Here is a 26,246-nt window from a genome sequence, read left to right on the forward strand (position 1 = left end):
CCACTTTCTCTGGTAGTCTCTAACTGTGGCTCTGTTAGAAGTAGATACTCTGTCCAACAAATGGTCGTTGAGATGCAAGCATGTGCTCCTTCCCATTCACTAGTGCTGTGCATCCACAGCCAGAGAGGTGGAAGCTCCATGTAAGGCCCTTGAGCGAGACTCCCTAGATTGTCATGGGCTGTCCCATGCAGTCTTGGACACTATTTGGACAGTATTCCAGCCTCCTCAATGATTAAACAATTTTGTGCGCTGAAATTGTTTTTACCGTATTGGCCCGAATATAAGACGACCCTGATTATAAGACGACTATAGCATGGACCTGTCCTCCCTCTCTTCCCAAGTTTTCCTTTTAATAAAGTTGTTCATGCGGTACGGTAGACTGAGTACAGATACACTTGTGGTCAAAATTTTACATACACTTTGCAGTATCTGCAAAATGTTAATTATTTTACCAAAATAAGAGGGATTAAATCAAATGAAAAATGGTGTGTCTGATTGGTCCAGACGCTACACCAAAAAAAAGAGGGCTCATACAAAATGCATGTTATTTTTTTATTTTTTTTAAAGATGCTGTAAAACCAAAGAATTTGTGAAACCTGAAGGATTTTTCTGAAGAACAGCGGGCAGTATAACTGTTCAGGTCAAACAAGGGACTCATGAACAACTATCACAAAACAAAACAGCTGTGGATCATCCAAGTAACTACACAGTATTAAGAATCAAGTGTATGTAAACTTTTGAATGGGGTAATGTCTTATAAATTCAACTATTATTTTCTCTTGTGGACTATATGTAAATATCTTTGAAATGTGAAATTTCTTATTCAAGTCAGTACTAAATAAAAAATAACATGCATTTTGTATGAGCCCTCTTTTTTTTGGTGTAGCGTCTGGACCAATCAGACACACCATTTTTCATTTGATTTAACAAATCAGTTATTCATTAGATTAACAAATCGTCACAGTCCCCTCACCCAATAAACTGGATGCCAGGATGTCTGCAACGACACCAGGCCCCCCCTGGTTACCATGGCAACCCTGACACCAGATACATTTACGAACTAATGGAATGTGAGCAGGGAAAATCACTGCATGTTCCATAGCAAGAGGCAGATACTGCAAAGTGTATGTAAAATTTTGACCACAACTGTATATGTTTTGTTATTGCAAATGTAAAATGTGCCTGTCAGTTGCATGTATTTTAATGCAATTATACTGTACATAATGTATTCAAACATTAAAATATTTAAAATATCAATTTTACTGTTACCACTGTCATGTGATAGTGTTATAACTGTTTATGGCAAGTTGTAATAAAAGCTCTCCTTTTAGTGTTGTAGACCGATCTGAATTAAGAGTCTAACGTAAGGGCACAATGGTGATGACTTGCAGAGTTATTTTGTGGGGCCCAAACTAGTAACTTTCCAATACACAGTGAATAGAAAATGCACTAGGAAGCCATTAGGAAACTTACTTAATGTTCTGTGGTTGTCTCCATAGACAGAACCCAATACCTGAAAATTTAGAATAGTCAATAAGTGAAGACACTTTTAAACATTTTTAATGAAATGACATTTAATGATGCTTACAATATAAGGCCTTTTTCACACCGTACCCATAAAAAGCATATAAAGGAAACTGTTGTGCTTTTACACTGGTGGCATTTTCATTCATGGTGATTAATTATAAAATGGTTGAAGGGTGTTCATAATTTAAATTAATTACAACCTGATTGTTATGAAGTGTAATTTAGATAAGGAGGTGGACCACATTTACATCCAAATGGTAAACAATCTACACAGAATGGAACCCAAAACTGTAGCCATAAACTGTTAAATAATCTGACCTATATAAATATATAGACCTGGCTAAGCAGACAATGCGATTGGTGTAAACTGTTAATATGGCTTGTAAACGTGCTGTTTACGTGTACAGTGTATAAAAGGCCTTATGGTCACTTCTGTAGAAATTCTTCTTTATGGAAATATACATCTTTGAATGCAATATGTATTATGTTGTGTTATGAATGGATTTAATAAAGTTTTCCTGTATGGCTTTTCAACGAGTTACTAATACATGGTTGGTTACAAAAAAAATAAAAAATGTTTCAGTGGGTCTCATTCTGTAACCGTACCAACTTGTGTATAAAATCTGAGTTTGAGTCACCAAAAAATTCACACTAAAATTTATTTCAAATTTAAGATCAAATTTAGAACCTACTTCTTTGTGAAAAATAAAAAATTAAATAATCCAAGGTAGCAGACAGGGCATGATAAATTATACAAATAACCTTGCATTTCATTAAACATAAAAATGTCAAAATTTTAAAAAAAAATGCCTGTAATTGTCAAGTAATCCTGATTACTTCGATTTTTCAGGTGTATTTGATTAGGAATGGAGCTAAACTTGCCCATCCCTGCCTATGTAGAAGGTAGCTGCCTATGTAGACAGTAGAAAGCAAGGCAGCATACTTGGTTTTGAAACAGCTTTGCACTTTTTTCCACATAGCAAGATTTACACATGGTAATACATGTGGGATCTCTGATCACATTTTGATATCATACTGAGATATTAAGCAGCCATGGGATCCCTTACTGATTACTGACAATTCTTTGATCTAACTGGCTTCCAGGGTTTATAGGAGACAGGATGATATAATTGTCCCCGTTTGATGCTTTCACACGCGTCCCTCTAAGCGTCTGAGTGCTAGTCTTGCCGTCTACTGCAGTCCTCCGTTCTCCCCACAGGATTCCCGCTCCACTCCCTCCACCACCCACTCCCTCTGAGCCGTTAATTACAATCCTACGGCTGGTGCGGTGGTGTGCGGGCAGAGGCGGAAGCGGAGGCGTTTTGTCCCTGCTCTTGGCTTTAGCCGGGGAAACTGGAGTGTCATAGTTAGAGGACTTGTAAGATGGATGATGGATCAACCCCTCAAAGTTGGTTTTAACAGAGGGTCCTGTACACCAAACTACCACTGTGATCTCACTAAGACTATTTCTGGAGAGAGTGAAAGACAAAAGAACAAAAGTAGAAAGAGAAGAAAACATAAAGAGGAGCTGACTCACAATTATTGAGTTTGTTTATGTGCACTGCCTTAGCTTAGAAGATTTCCACATCAAAGGCAGAGTGACAGTACACTCCTAGTTATTATGCAATCACCGCGGACTAATGGTAATTCGAAAGGTTGTTTACCAACCGGAGTGAACATTTCCAGAAAGTTCGATTTGGCAGAGTCAACGAAATATTGTGATGTCATTTTGAACAAAATCAGGCCAAAACGAAGTTCGTTTGGACTTCTGAGTGTTCAAAACAGCTTGCCAAAATGAAATTTCCAGAAAGGTTTGCTCATGCTGGTAAACACCTTTGAACTACCATTGTTCTGTGGCAATTTAGTAGTAAGTAGGAGTGACTCTGTGGTTCTGCCTTCTCTGACATGGAATCTTCAGTCTATCAAGGTCAGATGTCAATGGGCCTGTTTACACCCGGTCACTTCATGCATTTTTTCTGATCGGATAGCTATCTGATCGTGAAAAGACCAGGTGTAAATGGTCTCCAAAACGCATTTGAGATGGATATAAATCCGATCGCTCAAACCTCTTCAGGAGGTGGTCTGGGCCGCATTCCAGATGAAAGTGGACAAGTGTAAATGCATCTGGTTGTTGAAACCACATATGTAAATTTTACTCCTCCCTAAATGTTAAAATAATAAATGTGTGAGAGCGTGTTGTAGGCTATATGACATTAGTCAGACTGCGCTTATGCAACACGCATTGCTGCGATGAGCAGCTGAGTATCTCTTCAGCAAGCTGAAACTGAAAGTAAGACGCAGACGGTCAACACACAATCATCTTCATTAAAAGTAGTAAGACAAACTTATCTTTCCAGTGCTGATGCCGCGCGCTCTCCTATTGCGGTCTTTGATCTTGAAATGAGCTGATAATTAATAAAATGCAGTGCTTGACGTTGACGTGAACTCCGTTAAATTTAAATATAGCGCGGGAATTGAAGATCGGATTTATATCCATTTTGCGACGACACATTTATGTGGCCAAGTGTAAATAGAAACATTTTAACAAATCAGATAGATATCTGATCAGCGAAAATGCATGAAATGACCAGGTGTAAACAGGCCCAATGAGTAAAAAAAAAAAAAAACACTAGAGAGCTAATTACACACAGGTGTGTTAGAGCAGCATTGGAACTGAAGTCTGCAGGATGGTAGCTCTCCAGGAGCAGGGTTGGAGATCCCTTCTCTATTGTCTTCCCCTAACACCACCACCACTAGGGCTGCAACAAACGATTATTTTGATAATCGATTAACCTGGTGATTATTAGACAGATTAATCGACGAATCATCGGTTATTTCACTGATTAATCAGTAGACTTTGATTGATTATTCAGCTTATGCAGTTAGTTAAAATATTTAGTTGTGCATATTCTAACAAATAAATAAAAGTAATCACTTCAGCTTTTGAAAATCATATTATGTAATTGCTTATGTTTGCATAAAATTCAAAGAAATTCAAATCTGATGTGAACAAGAAAGTAATTGTTCAGACATCTGAACTTATTGTTTTGAGGAAGGAAAAAAAAACTTTCAGTCGGGAACTGAGCCAAAGCGATAGAGAAAAACTGTAATTCACTGTACAAAAACACAAATATACTGGTCTGTGCTCTGAATATAAAGAGTGTTGTATGTACCTAATAGCTTTTGCAAGATCTGCACACTTCCAGTGTTTGACAGGTTGACCGTTTAACTGCAACACAGTGTCCAACTGCTGCAAACCGGCCTGATCCGCTGGACCACCTGAGAGAACACACACACACACAACATAATGACATAACAGTGAGTGTTAATCAGTTCAGCATTATCCTCTGGCAAAAATGTAAACACACACACGCACACCGGACACACAGAGCAGTTCTTGCCTGGATCGACTGCTTGTATACGAACAGGCGAGTCAGAGCAGATGGTAAAGCCAAAGCCATCCTTTCCTCGTAGAATGGTCACCTAAAAGACACACACAAACTCATGCATACAACATACTGCCACCTGCTGGAAAATATAAGACACTGCAGCTTCCCATCAGAAAAGCACCAATAAAATTAATTGCATATTCTGGTTTGTCAATGAAGGTATTCTACAGACAAATATTTTTACCATTTTTAATGAGCCAGACATTGTAGATTCTACTGAACTGAATGTAGTTTTTTTTTTTCCTTAGACAAATGTAAACAAAGTATAGATAAACAAAACATGGGTGCAAAACAACTTAGGTTGCTATTTAATGAATGTTAAGCATGCTTGCTTTTTGAATGGACGTTTCATTTCAATTTCATCCCACAAACACAAACATCACATCGGGTAAACTCCGAGACGCGAGAGAGCAGGGTTCAATTGCAGTGTTTATTAAATAATAACAAAAGTAAAGGAAGCTAGAAAAAACAAGAACCAAAGAACAAGTTCAACTGATGTAACATCCATGAAAGGACAAACTCAACAGGAAACACAAGGACTATACTATACTATACCAAGGACTATGCATATACTAACAGGGTTAACAGCCAAACAAGACACAGGTGCAAACAATCAGGGGAAACAAAAGACAGGAACACAACTGAAAAGTCCACAACACAACACAAGAGCACAAAGATTTTACATCAAGATGAACCCTCTCTCTCTCAATGCATTCACAAATATGCAAAAAAAAAAAAAAAAAAGCTAATCAAAGTGACATAACTTCAGTGACAAAGCAGACACTTCTGCTAGAGACTGTCCTGTCAAGTGGCGCTTTTCCACTGTGGGGTACAACTCTGCTCGGCTTGCTTTACTTTGGCTCGGTTTACTTTTCCTGTTTAGTACCGCTTTAAAGTGAATGGGATTATAGACTGATCATTATAGTTGCACCACCACCTCGTCTACTGACCACGACAGCCATTTATTTTTTCAAGTTGCATGCGATGGTCGTTTAAAGCAAGTCATTTTAAAAAGTTGTGCAAACAAATGATTCTGCGGTGGCTGTTGCTGACTATTTAAATCTAGGGGATTTGATGTCTTGGGTCACAAATCCAATGACACTGGTAGTGACGATTCTCTCTGACCAATCAGTAATATGCAGTGTTTACTGCAGTCACGTTTTAATATCGGTACAGCTCACTTGGAACCTCAACTGAGGCAATGCTAAAAAAAGTACCAGGTACCAGGTACACAGTGAAAACCCCCCCAAAAGTGAGCCATACCATGCAGTGGTAAAGCGCCAAAAGGAGATGTGTAATAATGGGTCAAAGTAATGGGCGGGTCTGAAAGGTTGGGGTGTGTCAAAAGGTTTCTCATTGGTAAAAGTAGCTTCCTGGCAACTGCGTTGACCAATCGGCTTCTGTGCATTGAGAAACCATTATTAGTGTTTCTAATCATTATTTGAGAGATGTGTGTGGTATTGGGCACTTGACATGTTTTCCCAAGTGCGTAACACCAAGCCAGGGCAATGATTTGGATTAAAATATGAAGTCAGATGAATTATTATGAAGTCAGAATAATATGATTATTTATTGCTGGACATCACATTTGACAATTTAATTGAACCACTTTGTGTAACACAAGTATGACATTTTATGAAAACAAGCATTTAAGTCACTTACATGGGACTGTTTTTAAAAATATAGATATCATAAATAGATATGTGATAGCCAACCAAACTTTAGAACTTCTTTATTTTGCTTTGGTGGTTTGATTGATCACCCTTTCCCTTCCGCATATCCTCAATGCCATCCTGTCGGCCTTATTCTGTCCTTTCAGTCTTGAGTTGTATACTGTGTCTCAGCTGAGTTTCACTGGTGGAATCCTGCCTTATCTCTAGGGCTGCCCCCTAATAGTCGACTAACCTTTAGTCAACGAGAAGAGGCTTGGTCAACCAAAATTGTATTAGTCGCCGGAAAAAAAATCCACAGGAAGTGGTGAGGTCACGCAGTCCGTGACGGACAGATCATTAATGGCTGGATTTTGTGGTAATACAGTACATCCAAACGTTCACCTATCATTCATCGACCTCTAATATGGCTTATCATCCGAAATATGTAAGCAGTAGCAACTTTACATGGCCGCTCAATCTAATGTTAACCTAGAAAAATGTGCTCTATTCAAGTGTCTGAACAGTAGTGCGCTCACAGCATGCCTGATGGAGGTGCCGGTGCGCTCACTTGCTCTTAAAATACTTCGTCATTTTGGTCATATATATATTTTTCATGTCTGTAAGACAAGTATACACGGAGTTTCGCGCTCAAGTTCACAGAGGCCGAGGCGGCAGAAACCCTGTTCGCTTTCATTATTTTACAAAGGTGTAATGTTTTGTTGTTATAGTGAGTGCACACAAATAAACGTAGAGGCTTTACAGATTCGAACGATGTATTACTCTTATCTGTATGACCAAAATGACGGAGTATTTTAAGAGCAAGTGAGCGCATCAGTCACGCTGTGAGCGCGCTACTGTTCAGCTTTCACACTCCGCACACAGACTTGTTGCGCACATTTTTCTAGGTTAACATTAGATTGAGCGGCCATGTAAAGTTGCTACTGCTTACATATTTCAGATGATAAGACATATTTGAGGTCGATGAATGATAGGTGAGCGTTTGGATGTACTGTATTACCACACAATCCAGACGTTAATGATCTGTCCGTCACGGACAGCGTGACCTCTCCACTTCCTTTGAATTATTTTTTTCGCGACTAATAAAATTTTGGTCGACCAAGCCTCTTCTCGTTGACTAAAGGTTAGTCGACTATTAGGGGGCAGCCCTAGAATCCTTATTGTCTGTTGTTTATCCTGCTATTTGCTCATATAAATCGCGCATAAGGACAAGATGCCACCGCACATGGCTGCCTCGGTTTGTTTCTCTTTGGTACTTTTACTGTTTTTGTTTGTTTGTCCTGTCTTAAGTAACGTTTTTCCGATCAGCTTCACTAGAAACGAACTCTTGGACATAAGGAATAGCACACCAGATAACTTTTTGCCAACGTTTGAACATTCAGACGTTTTACTGGACATTTTAGTCGGAGGAGCTGCGTTCCTATACAAGCGCTCCAGGCGACGCAAGCGAGGAAAGCGCGCCGGCGCGCTCGTGAAACTCCGTCAACTCCTCACCCGCACAAACAAGAACTTTTTTAACTCCGCTGCGCTCTGCTTCACGAAAACCTGGCTGAATGGAGCCATCCCGGACAGTGCGCTTCATCTAACGGGCTTCCAGCTGTTCAGAGCGGAACGCGTCACTGTGTCGTCGGGGAAAACAAGAGGTGGTGGATTATGTTTTATATCAATGAAGGCTGGTGTACAGACGTTACCGTTTTAAAGAAGATGTGCTGCCCAAACTTGGAAGCTCTCTTTATTAACTGTAAGCCTTTTTATTCGCCGCGGGAGTTTTCCTCGTTTATTCTGGTGAGTGCGTACATTCCTTCTGACGCGCATGTGAGCGCGGCGCTAGAACTGTTGGACAATCAAATTACACACACAGAGCAGCGTTATCCGGACTCTTTCACTATCATTCTCGGAGATTTTAATAAAGCTAATCTCACCCGTGAACTGCCTAAATATAGACAGCACATCACATGCCCCACCAGAGACAGCAATATACTGGACCACTGCTACACTGTTTTAAAGGATGCATACCACTCTGTCCCCCGAGCAGCGCTGGGACTCTCTGATCATTGTTTGGTTCATCTTCTACCAGCCTACAGGCAGAAACTCAAATCTGCTAAGCCTGTAGTAAAGACTGTAAAGACAGGGACTGTTGAAGCAGAGCAGGATTTTCAGGCCTGCTTCGAACTTACTGATTGGAGTGTTTTTGAGGCTGCAGCTACTGATCTGGATGAGCTTACTGACACCGTGACATCCTACATTAGTTTCTGTGAGGACATGTGTGTACACACCAGGACTTATTTAACATTTAACAACGACAAACCTTAGTTCAGTGCAAAACTCAAACAGCTTCGCCAGGCCAAAGACGACGCCTACAGGAGTGGGGACAAAGACTTGTACAAACAGGCCAAATACACACTGAATAGGGAGATAAGAGTGACAAAGTTAAACTACTCTGGAAAGCTAAAAAAACGACAAACCTTGGTTCAGTGCAAAACAAAGTTAAACTACTCAGGCCAAAGAGGATGCCTACAGGAGTGGGGACAAAGACTTGTACAAACAGACCAAATACACACTAAATAGGGAGATAAGAGTGGCAAAGTTAAACTACTCTGGAAAGCTAAAAAGACAGCTTTCAAGCAACGACCCTACATCAGTGTGGAAAGGCTTGAAAGCCATCACCAGCTACAAGACCCCATCCACCAGCACTGAGGCCAATCAACAACTGGCTGAAGACCTGAACGAGTTTTACTGCAGGTTTGAAAAGCAAAAGCCTGGTCTGACACCCCACACCCACTCCGACCGTCTCACAGCACAGCCATCAACACCCTCCCCCCCCCTCCCCCCTACTGTTTCTCAACCTGTACTCAAGATCTGTGAAGAGCCCACTCTGACCGTCTCACAGCACAGCCATCAACACCCTCCCCCTCCATCCCCCCTACTGTTTCTCATCCTGCACTCAAGATCTGTGAAGAGGATGTATGCAAAGTCTTCAGAAAGCAGAAGATAAGGAAAGCCAAAGGCCCAGACGGTGTCTCTCCAGCCTGCCTCAAAGCCTGTTCTGTCCAGCTATCGTCCATCTTCACATTGATCTTCAACAGATCACTGGAGCTGTGTAAAGTCCCCTCCCGCTTCAAACACTCCACCATCATCCCTGTACCCAGGAAACCAAAAAGCACAGGACTTAATGACTACAGACCTGTTGCTTAAACGTCTGTGGTGATGAAATCATTTGAGAGAATGGTGTTGGCCGACCTAAAGGACATTACTGGACCCTTGCTGGACCCCCTGCAGTTTGCTTACCGAGCAAACAGGTCTGTGGATGATGCAGTCAATATGGGATTGCACTACATTCTCCAACATCTGGACAAACCAGGGACTTATGCAAGGATCTTGTTTGTGGACTTCAGCTCCGCTTTCAACACCATCATCCCGGACACCCTTCAGAATAAACTGACCCAGCTCTCTGTGCCCACCTTCATCTGTCAATGGATCACCAGCTTTCTGACAGACAGGCAGCAGCTAGTGAGGCTGGGAAAACTCACATCCAACACCTGCACCATCAGCACCGGAGCTCCTCAGGGCTGCGTTCTCTCCCCACTGCTCTTCTCCCTCTACACAAATGACTGCACCTCTAAAGACCCCTCTGTCAAGCTCCTGAAGTTTGCAGACGACACCACAGTCATCGGCCTCATCCAGGACGGCGACGAGTCTGCTTACAGACAGGAGGTTGAGCAGCTGGCTGTCTGGTGCAGTCACAACAACCTGGAGCTGAACACGCTCAAAACTGTAGAGATGATAGTAGACTTCAGGAGAATCCCCCCTGCTCTCCCCCCACTCACCATCATGGACAGCACTGTGACTGCAGTGGAGTCATTCAGGTTCCTGGGCACAACCATCTCTCAGGACCTGAAGTGGGACACTCACATTGACTCCATTGTGAAAAAGGCCCAGCAGAGGTTGTACTTCCTTCGTCAGCTGAAAAAGTTCAACCTGCCACAGGCGCATATGACACAGTTTTACTCAGCTGTTATTGAGTCGGTTCTGTGCTCCTCTATAACTGTCTGGTTTGGGTCAGCCAGCAAATCAGCAAATATAAGAAAACTGCAGCGGACTTTTAGGACAGCAGAAAGGATCATTGGTGTCCACCTGCCCAATCTTCAGGACTTGTACAACTCCAGAGTGAAGAAACGGGCAGGTAACATCATCAAAGACCCCTCTCACCCCGGACACAACCTGTTGCACTTCTCCCTTCAGGCAGACGCTACAGATCTCTGTGCACTAGAACATCTAGGCATAAAAACATTTTTTTCTAATTATTGCCTCTCTCTCAAGTAATATGTATTATTGTGTGATATCAGGGTTGGATCAAATCTCTGCAGGAAAGTGGCCTGGAAGGGCCAAGTTTGCCCATCACTGCTCTAGAGGTTCAAAAGAGGTCCCAACCAGACCCTAATGCACTACATCTAAGTCCCACAAAGAGACTCAGTGCTCACACTCTCCCTCGAACACAAGGGCAGCATGCTCATCCCCCAAGCACTTCAAACAAAACATATGCGTGTCATCTTCAGAGATGGGCCACAAACAAGGATGCACACATTGCTTTATAAATTTTCTCAACATAGGTAGTTGTTTTTCTCTTTTACTTTCACTTTCTTTTGAAAAAAAACTGTGAAGCAGTGCACACACACACACAAAGTGGCCTCCGAAGACAAAGAAACCCGAATGCGCGTCCGTTTCATGTTTATTTATAGCCTCTCATGAGCATGAATTCCAATTATGTCACTGACAGATGTCATTTAAGCCAAACTCTTAGCATGTTTGCCACACATGCTTCACAACTGGTTAAACAAAGAATGTTCTCATTACCATTAATGAAATGGAGCATTGAGTGTAGCTTTTGCAGCAGCAGCATGTGTATCTAATCTAGTGTGCCAAGCTAAATATTAACATTGACTTTTAGACTTTAGACTTTATTGTCCCCTTAGGGAAATTCTTCTTCACAGCAACATTCCATTCCACAAATAGTGTCACCATGACACAACATCTTGTCATAAGTTTTTAAAAATCTAGATTAAAGTCAAGGCTACATTAACAAAGTCCGCTTTATGTCAATGTCCGCATCTTGGCCTATTCAGTGAGGCCTTTTGTTCAGGGCCACTATAACAGCAGGAATCAGGCTTTTCCCGAAGTGAGCTCTTCTGCACCTTAGTACCCTTTATCTACGTCCTGAAGGGAGTGGGGTGAGGTATTTAATGGGTGTGTAATGTCCTGCTCAATTAAAGTCGCCATTCGTGTAATGGCCCTGTTATTTAGTTCTATCAGAAGACCAATTATTTTGGAAGCTGTGGTAGTTATACGTATAAGTTTGTCCTTATTATTAACAGATAGCATGCCAAAGAAACAGGTGGAGCATTATAGAAGAATAGATAGAATCATGCTCTGATACAGCAACAAAAGGAGATGGGTAGCAACATAAAGTCCTTTTAATTTTCAGATGACTGACAGTCTTTGATGGCTCCTTTTCTGAATGTCACTGGTGTGCTGATTGAAAGTAAGTTGATTGTCCAATGTTACCCCAAGGTATTTAATATTATCGACTATTTCTACCACTTGGTTGTTGATGAAGATAGAATGCTGAGGTGAGGGAGAACTAATTATTAACAGAGTACAGAGTTGTCTGAGTATTTGAAGTATATGGTTGTGGGTGATGGACTAATGCAATCATTGGTATAAAGGGTGTAAAGAAATAGGCTTAGCACACACCCTTGCGGTACTCCAGTGTTGGTTGTTATTACTGATGATGTAGCTGTTCCCACATGTACAACTTGCCGTCTATCACTTAAGAAATTATGAATAAGATGAATCAGGTGGGTGGGGGTGTTGAGCTGGTGTAGCTTTTGGATCATCAGATGCTTTTGGATCGTATTAAAAGCAGAGCTGAAGTCAACAAAAAGAATCCTAGCAAAAGTGACCTGGAGAGTCCAGATGTTAAAGGACAAGGTGTAGCAAACAGGCCACCGTGTCCTCCATGCCCCTTGTGGCCTTATAGGCAAACTTAAGGGGATCGAGCTGCGGGGTGACGACTGGCAGAATAGTACCCAGTAGCAACTTCTCCAGGCACTTAATTATCATGGATGTAAGGGCAACAGGGTGATAGTGATTCAGTTCAGTGGGCCGAGGTTTTTTGGGTATGGGATTATGATGGAAGTTTTCCAGAGGGTAGGTATGATGGCAGTCCGGTAGGATTCACAGAAGAGTGAGTAAAGCACTGGTGAGAGTTCATGGGCACAGGCCTTCAGCTCCTTGCTGGGATGCCATCAGGCCCAGGGACCTTGCCCAGCTTACATCGTCTGAGGTGGTGCCTTACCTCCTCCTCTGTAAAGGGGACTGGCTCGACTGCTTCCGACAGAAAAAGGGCTCCCAGCAGAGCTGCACACTCATCTGTCTTGTATATCAAACCGTGCAAAGAATGTATTCAATTATTTTGCAAAAGACGCTGGATCTGTTATTACACTGATGGTGGATTTGGATTCACATCCTGTAAGGATTTTAACCTTCTGAAATGCCTGCTTGGTGTTCATATTGGCAAATTCAGATTTCAGTTTATCCTTGAATTTAAGTTTTGCCCTGAAAACCTATTTTTTTATTTTCCTGTTTGCTAATTTGATGCATTCCCAGTTCTTGAGCCTAAAGGCTTTATGTTTTTCCTTTTGGCTCTACCTTAATTGTTGAGTAATCCAAGACTTGGTGTTGGGATACTTTTTTATTGTTTTAATTTGAATGCTAGTGTTTATGCAAAAATGTATGTAGTCAGTAATGACAGAAACTCTGTCATTCAGATCACCATCAAAGACACTCCAATCAGTGCATGCCAGGGAGCCTTGAAGATGGGCAATGGCATCCTCCTACCACTGTGGGGCACTATAGCATTGTGGTTTCTGACATTTCAGTTCTTGTCTGTAGAGTGGAAGTAAACAGATGACGTTGTGATCTGTGAGTCCAAGCGGTGGATATGAACAGGCCTGGAATGCCCGGGGGAGATAGAGGGGACATAATGACAGGGTCAGCATCTCCAGATTCAGTGAACATACCTTATTATGCACCTTGATGTTGTTACACCATCTGTTATTAATATAAAGACAGACCCCGCCATCCCGCATCTTCCTTAATTGTCCTGTTCTGTCAGATCTAAATATACTGAAGTTATCTAGGCTGATTTCAGCGTCAGGGACGGACTCATCAAGCCAGGTTTCAGACAAGGCGATAGTACAGATGTCCCCGAAAGCTCGTTCCAGTCAGCATCTGGCATGTAGTAAATCCATTTTGTTACGGAGTGAGCGGACATTTGCCAGGATGATAGAGGGGAGAGGCAGATGCCTCCACGCCATCCTCTTTTCCTCGGCCGAAGCTCCGGTGGCAAATCCACAACAGGTTTAATACTGCTCAGCAGTGAGGTCCGGAGTAGAAGGAGTTCATCGTGGCTGTAGGTGAGTAACCTGTTGCCTGCATCAGTTCATAATGCTGTTACGTTCAACAAAAAAAGACATACAAGCAGTGCTTCGGCAGAATGCTACTTTACTTAATGAACTTCAGCGGCAACAGCCACGGAATACGATACAACTGTGAATCATGCATATCAGCATGACTTTACGACAGTATTACTACAACAGATAATAACAATAAAGAACTGGTTAACGACCACAACAAATGTGAGGCCATCGCAGACCAGCCATAAAATCGTGAACAAGATGATAATAACTTCGAACAAATTGGTCCTGTTCGATATGACCAAAAAGTGACTTCCAGAAAAAAACTTACATTTGGCCTTACATGGCCTCACATTTGTTGTTGTCGTTAACCAGTTCTTTATTGTTATTATCTGTTGTAGTAATACCGTCGTAAAGTCATGCTGATGTAATATATATAACACAGACTAAATCAATGTAGTGTGGAATTAAACAAAGAACGATCTGTGCTGTCGCAGCTGTGCATGTGCCATCATAAATTGTAATACGATTAACATGATAAAACTATTCAGAAAGTTGTCATGATTGAACTGGTGTTAAGTAGATACAGCACAGCTCCTAAAAAGGCATGCTGTACATTGATTTTTCTACCTAACCTAACTCAGGCCATACATCTATTGCCATCTGTCATCTCTCACAATTAAAAAAATTAATACAATTAATGAACACAGACATAATATGAACTGTCCCTACATTATTAATGCCAAACTTGTAAAGGTTTTGCAGATTTGTGTTGACTGTGCTCACCAGCGTATATCCCAGCAGCTTTTAATCTGCTTTGGTGACCATAAGAAGGGGCTGGCTGTAGCAAATCCATTGGCTTGTTGGCACAATTAAGTGTGTGTATGAGACTCGTGGTTTTCCATTGCCTATAGTTATCAGGGCCTATTCTTCAAGGAATGTGGACTCATCTTGTGACTTGGCTAGATGTGTTTCTTTGGTGGAGATGTCTATGGTGACAGGCTGAGCCTCTTCGGATACTTTTGTCAGATTATGACATTAGAATATGAATAAAGCACTAATGCCTGTTTCTAAGACTAAGTAGTCATGCATCTGCATATATATAGGATAATCGGTATAGAGAATGATACAGAGCACAAGAGTGAGCATACAGGAAATATGCTGTGATGTGAGAAATTTATAGAAAGCAGATCCACCACATCTGCAGAGGGTGTTTAAGCCTCTGTGTGTGATGGTTGATCTGTACATGAAATGAAGGGATTACTGCAGAAATTTGGATTAGACGGAAAGACACTACAGCCGAGAGAGAAAAGGGACTGGGAAGGAAGAGGGGATTGAGGAGTGAAGAGGATATGACGAGAATGAAAGGAGTAAAGAGGATAAAATGAGAGGGTATGAGAGAATAAAAGAAGAGGTGTTGTCATCAGCATGCTCGAGCAGTTGACAGGAAAACTTCTTCCTTATGCTCTTCATTTCCTTCTCCTTATCAGATTTAATTCAGAGCATTTTCTCCATATAATTATACTCAATTAACATCTAAAAAAGAAAACATTTATGCTCTCTTCTTTTCATTCTTTTCTCTGCTATAAACTAGAACAGAGCAGTCTGCCATATTGGACACACCCAATTTAGGTCTTGCAGTCTCTACTAATGAAGTGAGAAGTTGAATCAGGTGGGTTAAATGAAATCACACTAAATCACTCTCATGTGGCCAAGACTGCAAGTGTGGGTATTTGGACAAGCCCAGCGAGTCCACAGGAGCAGGGTTGAAGACATCTGATCTAAAGTTCTCCCATGCCTGTGGTGATATTTCTGCAAAATATTGTTATGTTGCTTCTTGCATGTTCTGTGACACTTTCAAAGTGAAATGTCCAGTAAGTTGCAATAAAAGCAGTTTTATCCAAAACAGATGGACATGAATCTGGCAATGTTTTATTGCATTTGTTGTTTAATGAATCACAACAGTTTGGAAATAAAAGGATAATGCTCTATTGTGTTAACGTACCACCTACGCTAAGCCTAACCGATAGTGTTAGCAAAAGCAACCTGAAGCAACCATTCCATTTTAGCTTGCCTTTACGAGTCTTTGAGCTCTTTTATTTTATGTTTCACAGGACTCATACCCCAGACATCCCACCCTGCAAAAACTCATTTCAGGGAGGTAGCTCATCCCCAACACCCGCACTTGACGCTCCAGCGAAACATTCTGTACAGAATGACAAACTGTAAACAGAAGAGGTCACAGGAGACACATTTGAAACACATGTATACCCGGTGTAAATGATAAATGCATCTCAGCTGACCACTTGTAATCAGATCACTGAAAATGCACTTTAGTACTGTAAAAACATAGCTTGTCTCTCACTTGCTCGATTCCTGAGATAATTTGTGAGCGTCAAGCCGCAGCTATCAATATGCAGGAGAGGTGGGATGTCTCAAGAGCAATGCTGTACCAGATAGGCTTAATGCCATACACTGAGTCACTACAGTAAGCCTACAATAATGGGTTTAATTTAGACCTTTAAAGTTAGACTGGAAAATTTCAGTAGTTCGTCATTCGTCCTTGTTCGTCAACTGTTAGTCATAGGACGAGGGTCTTTCGGAAGCATTGTTGGTATGTAAGTTTATGTTAAAGGGATAGTTCACCCAAAAATGAAAATTACCCCATGATTTACTCACCCTCAAGCCACCCTAGGTATATATGACTTTCTTCTTTCAGACGAATACAATCAGAGTTATATTAAAAAATGTCCTGGCTTTTCCAAGCTTTATAATGGCAGTGAATGGGGGTTGACATTTTGAAGCCCAAAAAGTGCATCCATCCATTATAAAAAGTACTCCACATGGCCCCAGGGGGTTAATAAAGGCCTTCTGAAGGAAAGCAAATCATTTGTGTAAGAAAAATATCCATATTTAAAACTTTATAAACCGTAATCTCTAGCTTCCGCTAACTGTCGTACACATGTTCACTACAGAGTGGTGTTCAAGCGTTCAAGTGAGAAGTCACGAATGCGGAAGTGCAGAGGAGAGAGCAAAACAAAACACCGGTCAAGAATTAGAAGTGCAAACAGGGGTTTGTAAAGAAAATGTTGGAGGATTTTGATATAAGAGGAGACTGGTTTTCCTTTGTTGTAAACAAAACTTGGTTGTCTCGTGACTAGCATATTCTCACCAGAGCTTACTCTATGCCTACGTCTTACGATATCCGCTGGAATGCCACTCTCTCGTGAATGTGCATACGACAATTAGCAGAAGCTAGAGATTAGCAATTCAACTTTATTTGATAGTATTTTGTGTTGTTCACTACAGAGTGGTGTTCAAGCGTTCAAGTGAGAAGTCACGAATGCGGAAGTGCAGAGGAGAGAGCAAAACAAAACACCGGTCAAGAATTAGAAGTGCAAACAGGGGTTTGTAAAGAAAAATGTTGGAGGATTTTGATATAAGAGGAGACTGGTTTTCCTTTGCTGTAAACAAAACTTGGTTGTCTCGTGACTAGCATATTCTCACCAGAGCTTACTCTATGCCTACGTCTTACGATATCCGCTGGAATGCCACTCTCTCGTGAATGTGCATACGACAATTAGCAGAAGCTAGAGATTAGCAATTCAACTTTATTTGATAGTATTTTGTGTTAAGAGTAAACTTGCATGTGAATCTTTATACAGATACGTGTCAGCACGTGTTAACTGTGTTATACTCAGATGTGTTATCTATGTTGCTTATTGTTACTTATTGATAATCATTTATTGTGGTCGATCTGAAAGCGAAAAGTGAAAAGTCAAAGTGATGGGCCATGTGGCCAAGTATGGTGTCCCATACTCGGAATTTGTGCTCTGCATTTTACCCATCCAAGTGCACACACACAGCAGTGAGTAGTGAACACACACACAGACACACTGTGAACATACACCCGAACCAGTGGGCAGCCATTTTTGCTGCTGTGCCTTGCTCAAGGGTCTCAGCTCAAGGGTCTCAAGTTTGAAAAGTGGGAGATTTCAGATGTTACAATAGTTTATTTCATATGCATGTATGCAAACTTATATGTTATAGGTTACATTAGTAATACATAATACACACACACACAGCAGTGAGTAGTGAACACACACACACAGACACACTGTGAACATACACCCGAAGCAGTGGGCAGCCATTTTTGCTGCTGTGCCTTGCTCAAGGGTCTCAGCTCAAGGGTCTCAAGTTTGAAAAGTGGGAGATTTCAGATGTTACAATAGTTTATTTCATATGCATGTATGCAAACTTATATGTTATAGGTTACATTAGTAATACATAATACACACTGAAAAATGAATATATCACTCCTTTTTCAGTGTTCTTAAATTCATATATTTGTTGTATCAAATTCTCCTTTCAGTTTTACCCTACTTCCAGTCATCCATTAAATGAAGTGAACTGGATATCCGCTTCAGCGTGGTGATTGGTAGAGGAGTTGTCTGTCTGTCACCATATGCAAGGTGCTTTGTGGACATATGGAACAAGATAAGTGGTCACGCTTTATTTTAAGGACAATTCTCATTATTAGCTAACTATTAAGTATTATTTTTTTCCTCAATAAACTCCTAATTTGCTGCTTGTTAATAGTTAGTAAGGTAGTTATTAAGTTTAGGTATAGGGTAGAATTAAGGGATCTACAATATGGTCATGCAGAATAAGGCATTAATATGTGCTTTATAAGTGCTAATTAACAGCCAATATGCTGTTTATTAGTTAACAGCAACTAGTTAATAGTGAGAATTGGTCCATAAACTAAAGTGTTACCAACATATTTTCTAAATACCTCAGCAAAATCAGATGTTTTCACTTCACAGCAGCATCAGAGATATTGATATAAGTTACTGCTAAGTTGACCAAAAAAAAAAAAAAAATTATTTATTTTTTTTTTGCTGTAAAAGTCTGCCCCCACCTTTACTCTGTGCCAACCTACCAGATTTTCAAAGACTCTATAGAATCACACTTCTTACAAGCAAGTGAGAGGTAGATTTAAAAAAAACTCAGAAAGACAAAACTTCTATAGCTGCGGGGCACTGTAACCCTGATGACCCCGATGAGTTCATATCCTACGTTTGAGCACAGTTCTTTTTAAAGCTGCACATTACAACACAGAGCCGATGAGAGGTAAGGCTATTAAAAGCACATAGAACACTGCTCTCAGAGGGGCATTAAATGGGCACTGAAATCTTTTCAATCTGTCACTTCACCTCCATTGAGAATTCAGAAGGTATTTTCCTATCTCTGCCTTGTTACTCTAACAAGACCTTACTAAATCACAGACCTTGTTGTTGAAGGGCATGGCCTGAATTTGAAAGTGATGCCAACAAAATGCCAACATCATTAATATCACTATGATTTTATTTTAATATTAGGATTCCCAACGAGTATGTAATCATATACAGTAAGTCACCACTAGAATGTTATTTTTTGGAAATCCGAATCAAGACTAAGGTCTTATACTTCCTGTTTTCTTCATTACTTCGATCACAGCAGTAAAAGAGTGGGTCTGTAAAGCTTCTAGAGCGTATAGAGCCCCTAAAGCAGTGATGGGCAAACTTGGCCCTTCCAAGTCAGGAAGGGCCAAGTCTGCCCACCCCTGCCCTAAAGGGACATGATGGCAGGAAAAATCATATTTTGATGCTTTTGCATTCCCCAGAAAACTTAGCATTTTCTCACAAAAGTATTGAAATATAGTTTTTTTTCTCCCATCTAGCCCCATATCCCCACCCACTCTTTAAAATAATCATATTTTGTTGCTTTGCAGCCTGAAATGAAGACGGACATGGTTTTTGTTTTATCTAGCTCTATTTACTCAGTGCAACTTATAACATCCAAGTGAAAGATAAACACCAACACTGTTCTGACACCAACATGTCAGAAAAAAAACAAAAAAGAATCACTGAGTTGGAAAAAAGATCAGCCCCTTGTGTCAGTATTTTGTTGAACCACCTTTTGCTTTAATTACAGCCTTTAGTCTGTTGGGATTTGTCTCTACTAACTTTGCACATCTAGACTTTGCAATATTTGCCCACTCATCTTTGCAGAGCTGCTCAAGTTCAGTTAAATTTGATGGTGAGTGTTTGTGGACTGCAGTCTTCAAGTCATTCCACAGATTTTCAGGAGAAGCTTGCAGCCAAATAAAAAGGCACATTAAAATCATACATACAGTGGGTATAGAAAAGAATCCCCCCCACCCCTAAAATAATCACATTTTGTTGCTTTGCAGCCTGAAATGAAGACGGACATGGTTTTTGTTTTATCTAGCTCTATTTACTCAGTGCAACTTATAACATCCAAGTGAAAGATAAACACCAACACTGTTCTGACACCAACATGTCAGAAAAAAAACAAAAAAGAATCACTGAGTTGGAAAAAAGATCAGCCCCTTGTGTCAGTATTTTGTTGAACCACCTTTTGCTTTAATTACAGCCTTTAGTCTGTTGGGATTTGTCTCTACTAACTTTGCACATCTAGACTTTGCAATATTTGCCCACTCATCTTTGCAGAGCTGCTCAAGTTCAGTTAAATTTGATGGTGAGTGTTTGTGGACTGCAGTCTTCAAGTCATTCCACAGAAGTCCGGGCTCTGGCTAGGCCATGTAAAGACATTCGTGGACTGCAGTCTTCAAGTCATTGCACAGATTTTCAGTGGGGTTTAAGTCTGGGCTCTGACAGGCCATGCAAGGACATTCAGCTTTTTCTCCTTCAACCACTGTGTGCTCAGTTTTGCTGTGTGCTTTGGGTCATTGTCATGTTGGAACGTAAACTTTCTTCCCATTGTCAACTTTCTGACAGAGGGCAGCAGATTTTCCTTATGAATTTGACCGTATTTTGCCCCATCCATGTTTCCTTCTATCCTGACAAGTGCTCCAGTCCCTGCTGGAGCACAATGACCACTCTTTGTCATAAATTCCTGCAGCTGCTTCAGAGTTGCTGTAGGGCTCTTGGTCGCCTCTCTGACCAGTTTCCTCCGGCTCTTTCATCCAGTTTGGAGCGAGGTCCTGATCCAAGGAGGTTCTGTGTTGTACCAAATACCTTCCACTTCTTACTAATAGACTTCACTGTGCTTCTAGGCATTGATAAAGCCTTTGACATTTTTTTGTTTCCATCTCCTGACTTGTGCCTGTCCACAACTTTATTGATCTTTTGACAGTGCTTTGCTACCCATAGTTGATTGTTTGTTTCAGTTGCACTACCAAGAACTGAAATGCTCCAGGAAAGATCTTTTCATGCTGAACTAATCAAATGACCACAGCTGATCACAGTTGAAAGTCAAATGGTTTTGTGTGCCATTGAGAAGGTGATTAGCTACAACTGATTGAGTTTACAGGTCAATTTTAAATTTACATTTATTCATTTGGTAGACGCTTTTATCCAAAGCGACTTACAGTTGAGGAATACAACAAGTGATTTACCATAAGATGGCAATAAACATGAGAAGTTCCCATTATATAAGGTTTCAGTCATCGTTTAAAATAGTAAAAGCTAGGACAGAAAGGGATAAAGGATAATAAGAGAATAGAAAAAGTGAAGGCATAGAATTTTTTGTTTAGTTTTTTTGTTTGTTTGTTTGTTTGTTTTTCTTTTTATGAGGAGTCAGTTAAATGCTCATGGAAGAGATGAGTTTTCAGTCATTTCTTGAAGATTGTCAGGGATTTAGCTGTCCAGATGGAGTTAGGTAGGTCATTCCACCAACAGGGTGCAGTAAAAGAAAACGTCCAGATAGTGATTTTGTGCCTCTCTGCAATGGGACCACAAGCCGCCACTCATTTACAGAGTGCAGGCTTCTGGAGGGGATGTAGACAAGTAGGAGAGAGTGGAGATAGGAGGATGCGGAGCCCATGGCTGTTCTGTAGGCAAGCACCGATGACTTGAACTTGATCTGAGCCGTGACTGGAAGCCAGTGCATGTAGAAGATTTTTATTAATCAAAATATGAGTTAGTCAAGTATGATCAATGTGAATATAGCCATTTATGTATCAAGTTATTCTACTATTATAATTATGTATTTTCCTGTGTTTATGGAGGCCTGCAAGAGAATTGAATGTGCAGACATTAAAGGGGTGCAGTGTATGGTGAAGCTGCATATCCTATTTGGACATTGGACAAAATATATGATGAGGCCTCCTCGTTTCACTTAACATAAATTGAGGCCTCCTGTCTACTTCCTAAAAACAGACTGGAAGCACAACCAAAAAAAGGTAAAAGAGTTGATAAACAATAACGACAACATATGAAATGTATTGAACATGCCTTTAGAAAAAACTGTATAAAACAGACTTTATAGATTTTCATTATCTCTGATAATAAAGGCTCTCTTCTGACATCAAAACCTCAAGACTTCGAAAGTGATTTCTCTCAGAAGCGGCAGAAGCCACCACATGCAGAGAGATGAGAAGTGGTGTGACATGGGCTCTCTTGGGCTCATTGGAAACAAAGACATGCTGCTGCATTTTGAATCATATGAAGAGGTATGATTGCACATGTTGGAAGTCCAGCCAGAAGAGCATTGCAATATTCCAGCCTAGAAATGACAAGTGCCTGGACGAGAAGCTGTGTTGCATGCTCTGTTAGGAAAGGTCTGATCTTCCTGATGTGGTAGAGTGCAAACCTGCATGATCCTGCTGTTTTTGCAATATGATCTTTAAAGTTCTGCTGATCATCAAGAATCACCCCAAGATTCCTGGCCGAACACAATGGGATTATCGTTGAGGAGCCCAGTTGGCTGGTAAACTGGTGCTGTACTGATGGGGTGGCTGGGAATATGAGAAGCTCTGTCTTTGCCAAGTAGAGCTGTAGATGTCCGTCAGGCAGTCTGAAATCCAAGTAGGTACCGTTGGATCATCTGACTAAAATAAGAGGTAGAGCTGCGTGTCATTAGAATAGCAATGGTAGGAAAAACCATGTGCCTGAATGATGGGTCCCAGTGATGTAGTCTATATAAGAAGAGGGGCCCAAGAACTGATCCTTGAGGAACCCCAGTGACCAGCTGATGTAATTTGGATACCTCTCCTCCCCAAGACACCCTGAAGGACCTATCTGTGAGGTAAGACTCAAACCAGTGGAGTGCTGTTCCGGTGATGCCTAGCGATGAGAGGGTGGACAGAAGGATTTTGATGATTAACAGTGTCGAATGCAGCAGATAGATCTTACAGAATGAGAACTGAAGATTTGGACTCAGCTCTTGCATTTTGTAATGCTTCAGTGGGGGGGGTGATCCTTTTTCCAACTCAGTGATTCTGGTTTTTTATTTATTTTTTCTGACATGTTGTTGTTATATCTTTCACTTGGATGTTATAAGTTGCACAGCAGAGTAAATACAGCTGGATAAAACAAAAACTGTGTCCATCTTCATTTCAGGCTGCAAAGCAACAAAATGTGATTATTTTAAGGGGGGGGGGGTGATTATTTTCAATACCCACTGTATTTTCCAGTTTTGCATTTGCTTGCAACGTTTCTCCAGGGAACACAAAAGTATAAGAGATAATCTCAGTAATTTCAACTGGGTTATCTAAGGATACTGCCACATTTATGGGTGCCTAGACTGAAAATGATTTGTCATTCACCGGCCAAAAACAGTGCCATGGATGGGTAGAAGTTGCCTGTTTTTTGCTCTTGTTGTACTCTTGTTCTGGTGTTAAAACATTAATATGTTTCCTCTGTTAAATTAAAGTTAAATTATCCATGTTTTTTTAAACCTTCAGACCAAACACATGCTGTCTCTCACTGCTGCTTCTCAGGAAAATTATTCAACAGTCTGCATCATGACCCTGATTCACCCATATGGGTAAGGCTTTATGTCAGAGACACTCTTCCACCTGTGTAGAGCCAGGGCTGTCAGATCCTTTTACCTTGTCCCTTGTTGAGCAGAGTGAGCCAGGGCCAAGTGAGAGAGAAAGGGCTAAAAAGAGAAGCCTATTTGTATTTTTAACAACAACAACAACAATAATAATAATAATAAAACTAAAAATGAAACTTTATAAAAGCAAGTTTGTTAAAAAGGAAAGTGAAGGTTTTGGATTCTAAGCGTTCTCCTCTAGTGTGCAGGGCTTCAGCAGGCTATATCAACAATGTTCAACGTTTTCAAATACCATTATGTTATTTATGCATAGAATAAAATCAAAAGTAAATGTGAGTGCACCAGATGGCAGTGAAGAGCTACTGGCAACCTTGCAACAATGTTGCATTACATATGGCATACCTGTGAAGTCATTGCCTGATGGGGCAGCAAGACAACAAAGCAGCTGCCTAAGCTTTTAAACGCAGCCATTGACTATTGCTTGGAGGGAGGAGGTTGTTGATCCTTGATGGAAAGTAATTGTCCCTGCCCATCTGCTACACATAAAAAAGTCTCTACGTCAAGTTTTGTCCCAAAAGAGTGAAATTAGAGAGTTAAAAACTTTATATAATGCCATCAGAACAAAATTTCTCTAGTTCCTAATGCATACACAAAGTAAATTTCACAGTGCGGCTTGCTTTCTATCCAAAGTTGTTGGTTAAGAACAACTGACACAGAATAGCATACGCTGCTTGCGTTCAGCGGATATTCTCCAAAATGGCGCTACAGTGATGCGGAGAGACACAGAGGAGACGAATTGTTGAATGAAGTCGTTATTTTTGTTTTCTTCGTGTACAAAAAGTATTCTCGTCAATTCATAACATTAGGGTTCGAACCACTGATGGCAGATGGACTATTCTGACGATGTCTTTCATACTTTTCTGGACCTTGACAGTGTAATTTACTTGGCAGTCAATCAACAGTCACAAGCCTCCCGGTTTTCATCCAAAATATCTTAAATTGTGTTCCGAAGACGAACGAAGCTTTCACGGGTTTGGAACGACATGGGGGTAAGTGATTAATGACAACATTTTCATTTTGGGGTGGATTATCCCCCCAATGTTTGCTAAACATTTTCAAAACATTTGAACTAACTTATGGCGATTAACTTTGGTTAGGAAACTGTACATGGGCAGGCTGTAGGTATGTAACCCAATCAGAATCTCATACCCTCATGACAAAACATTGAAGACTGGTACTCACCCCCACAACTGGCTCAGTAATACAGTACTGCACAGTGTTTATCAATGTTTTCTAGTTGTGCTGTAGCTGCAGCATGTCTCTCATGTCTCAAGTCTGGTGTATTGGCCCTTGTTAGGCAGCAGCACCTCCTCCACCATCATTATCTTCTCTTTAAATCCCCTTTAAATGTACTCTGAGACTTCTCCTAACTTAAATATATTATTCAATTAGACATATCCAAGAACAGCTTATCTGACCAAACCACTTCCTCACTCAAAGTCACTATTGCTTCAGAAAACAAGCAACAAACAAGTCATATTGACCTCCTTTATGGTGCTATTTCGAGATAGACACTCAAAAAGATGCATGGACCTACAACCACAGGTAACCCCATTGATAGATTTGTGCTTTGTAAAAGAGGATTTGTTGAGAATTTTTTAAAAAATCAAGGCAACATGATGTATTCAGTATTTTAAATTATTTTGGCTATTGTTTTAATTTTTGTCATAAGTAAAACGTATGTCCTAAGTAAAAAGTAAAAGTAGTTTGTCAAAAATAAATGCAAAATGCTTCATTCAGCCAATAAATTCATCAAAGCAACTACTTTTTCATTATTAAATAAACTTAGCAGAACAAATTAATTCTACCAATTTGGTAACAATGTATACAGTTTTAAATGACAAAGTAAACTATGCTACTGTATCTTTGTTTCTGAAGAAGCTATCATCTTACAAAGCAAAGATATCTGGGATATTATTTTAAAAGGCAGTACTTAGACCTCAACACCTGAAACACAAATCTGAAGAATGGTGACAATCAACAAATGTAAAAAGATGAGCTCTTAACATCACCACACAACAAATAACTAACAATAATGACAAAACATTCTAGAGTCAGTTTCAGATCATAAGCCACACACAACAGAAAAAAAGCTTGCAGGGAAAGTTGACACTCACCATTAAGCATTGCATATTCTCAGGGTTTGCGGAGTTGGAGAAAGCTGCATGGTTTGATGTAGCAGCTTCTGAGGAGATAAAAACAAATGAGTCCTGGGCTTTGTCTCTTTCACACACACACACACACACACACACACACAC

At 40.5% G+C, this 26,246-nt stretch overlaps 1 protein-coding gene across 2 annotated transcripts in view; it reads right to left on the reverse strand.

Moving 5' to 3' along the window:
* LOC107728018 (regulator of G-protein signaling 3-like) overlaps positions 1 to 26,157 on the reverse strand; it is a 182,450-nt gene extending 156,293 nt beyond the window's left edge. The window contains exons 1-5 of one of the 2 annotated variants that reach the window (XM_016538079.1): positions 26,106 to 26,157; positions 4,929 to 5,010; positions 4,701 to 4,806; positions 2,621 to 2,996; positions 1,474 to 1,513 (exon numbers count right to left, since the gene is read on the reverse strand). In XM_016538079.1, coding sequence (XP_016393565.1) covers positions 1,474 to 1,513; positions 2,621 to 2,996; positions 4,701 to 4,806; positions 4,929 to 5,010; positions 26,106 to 26,120 — 619 coding nt within the window. In that variant the 5' untranslated portion in view covers positions 26,121 to 26,157. Of the gene's footprint in view, positions 1 to 1,473; positions 1,514 to 2,620; positions 2,997 to 4,700; positions 4,807 to 4,928; positions 5,011 to 26,105 lie in introns of those variants that run through there. The other variant, XM_016538072.1, reaches the window with a different exon arrangement.
* Between the last annotated feature and the right edge of the window lie 89 nt (positions 26,158 to 26,246).

The sequence above is a fragment of the Sinocyclocheilus rhinocerous genome, unplaced genomic scaffold, assembly GCF_001515625.1.
Source record: "Sinocyclocheilus rhinocerous isolate Xijiao unplaced genomic scaffold, SAMN03320098_v1.1 scaffold1364, whole genome shotgun sequence".
NCBI classification, from domain to species: domain Eukaryota; kingdom Metazoa; phylum Chordata; class Actinopteri; order Cypriniformes; family Cyprinidae; genus Sinocyclocheilus; species Sinocyclocheilus rhinocerous.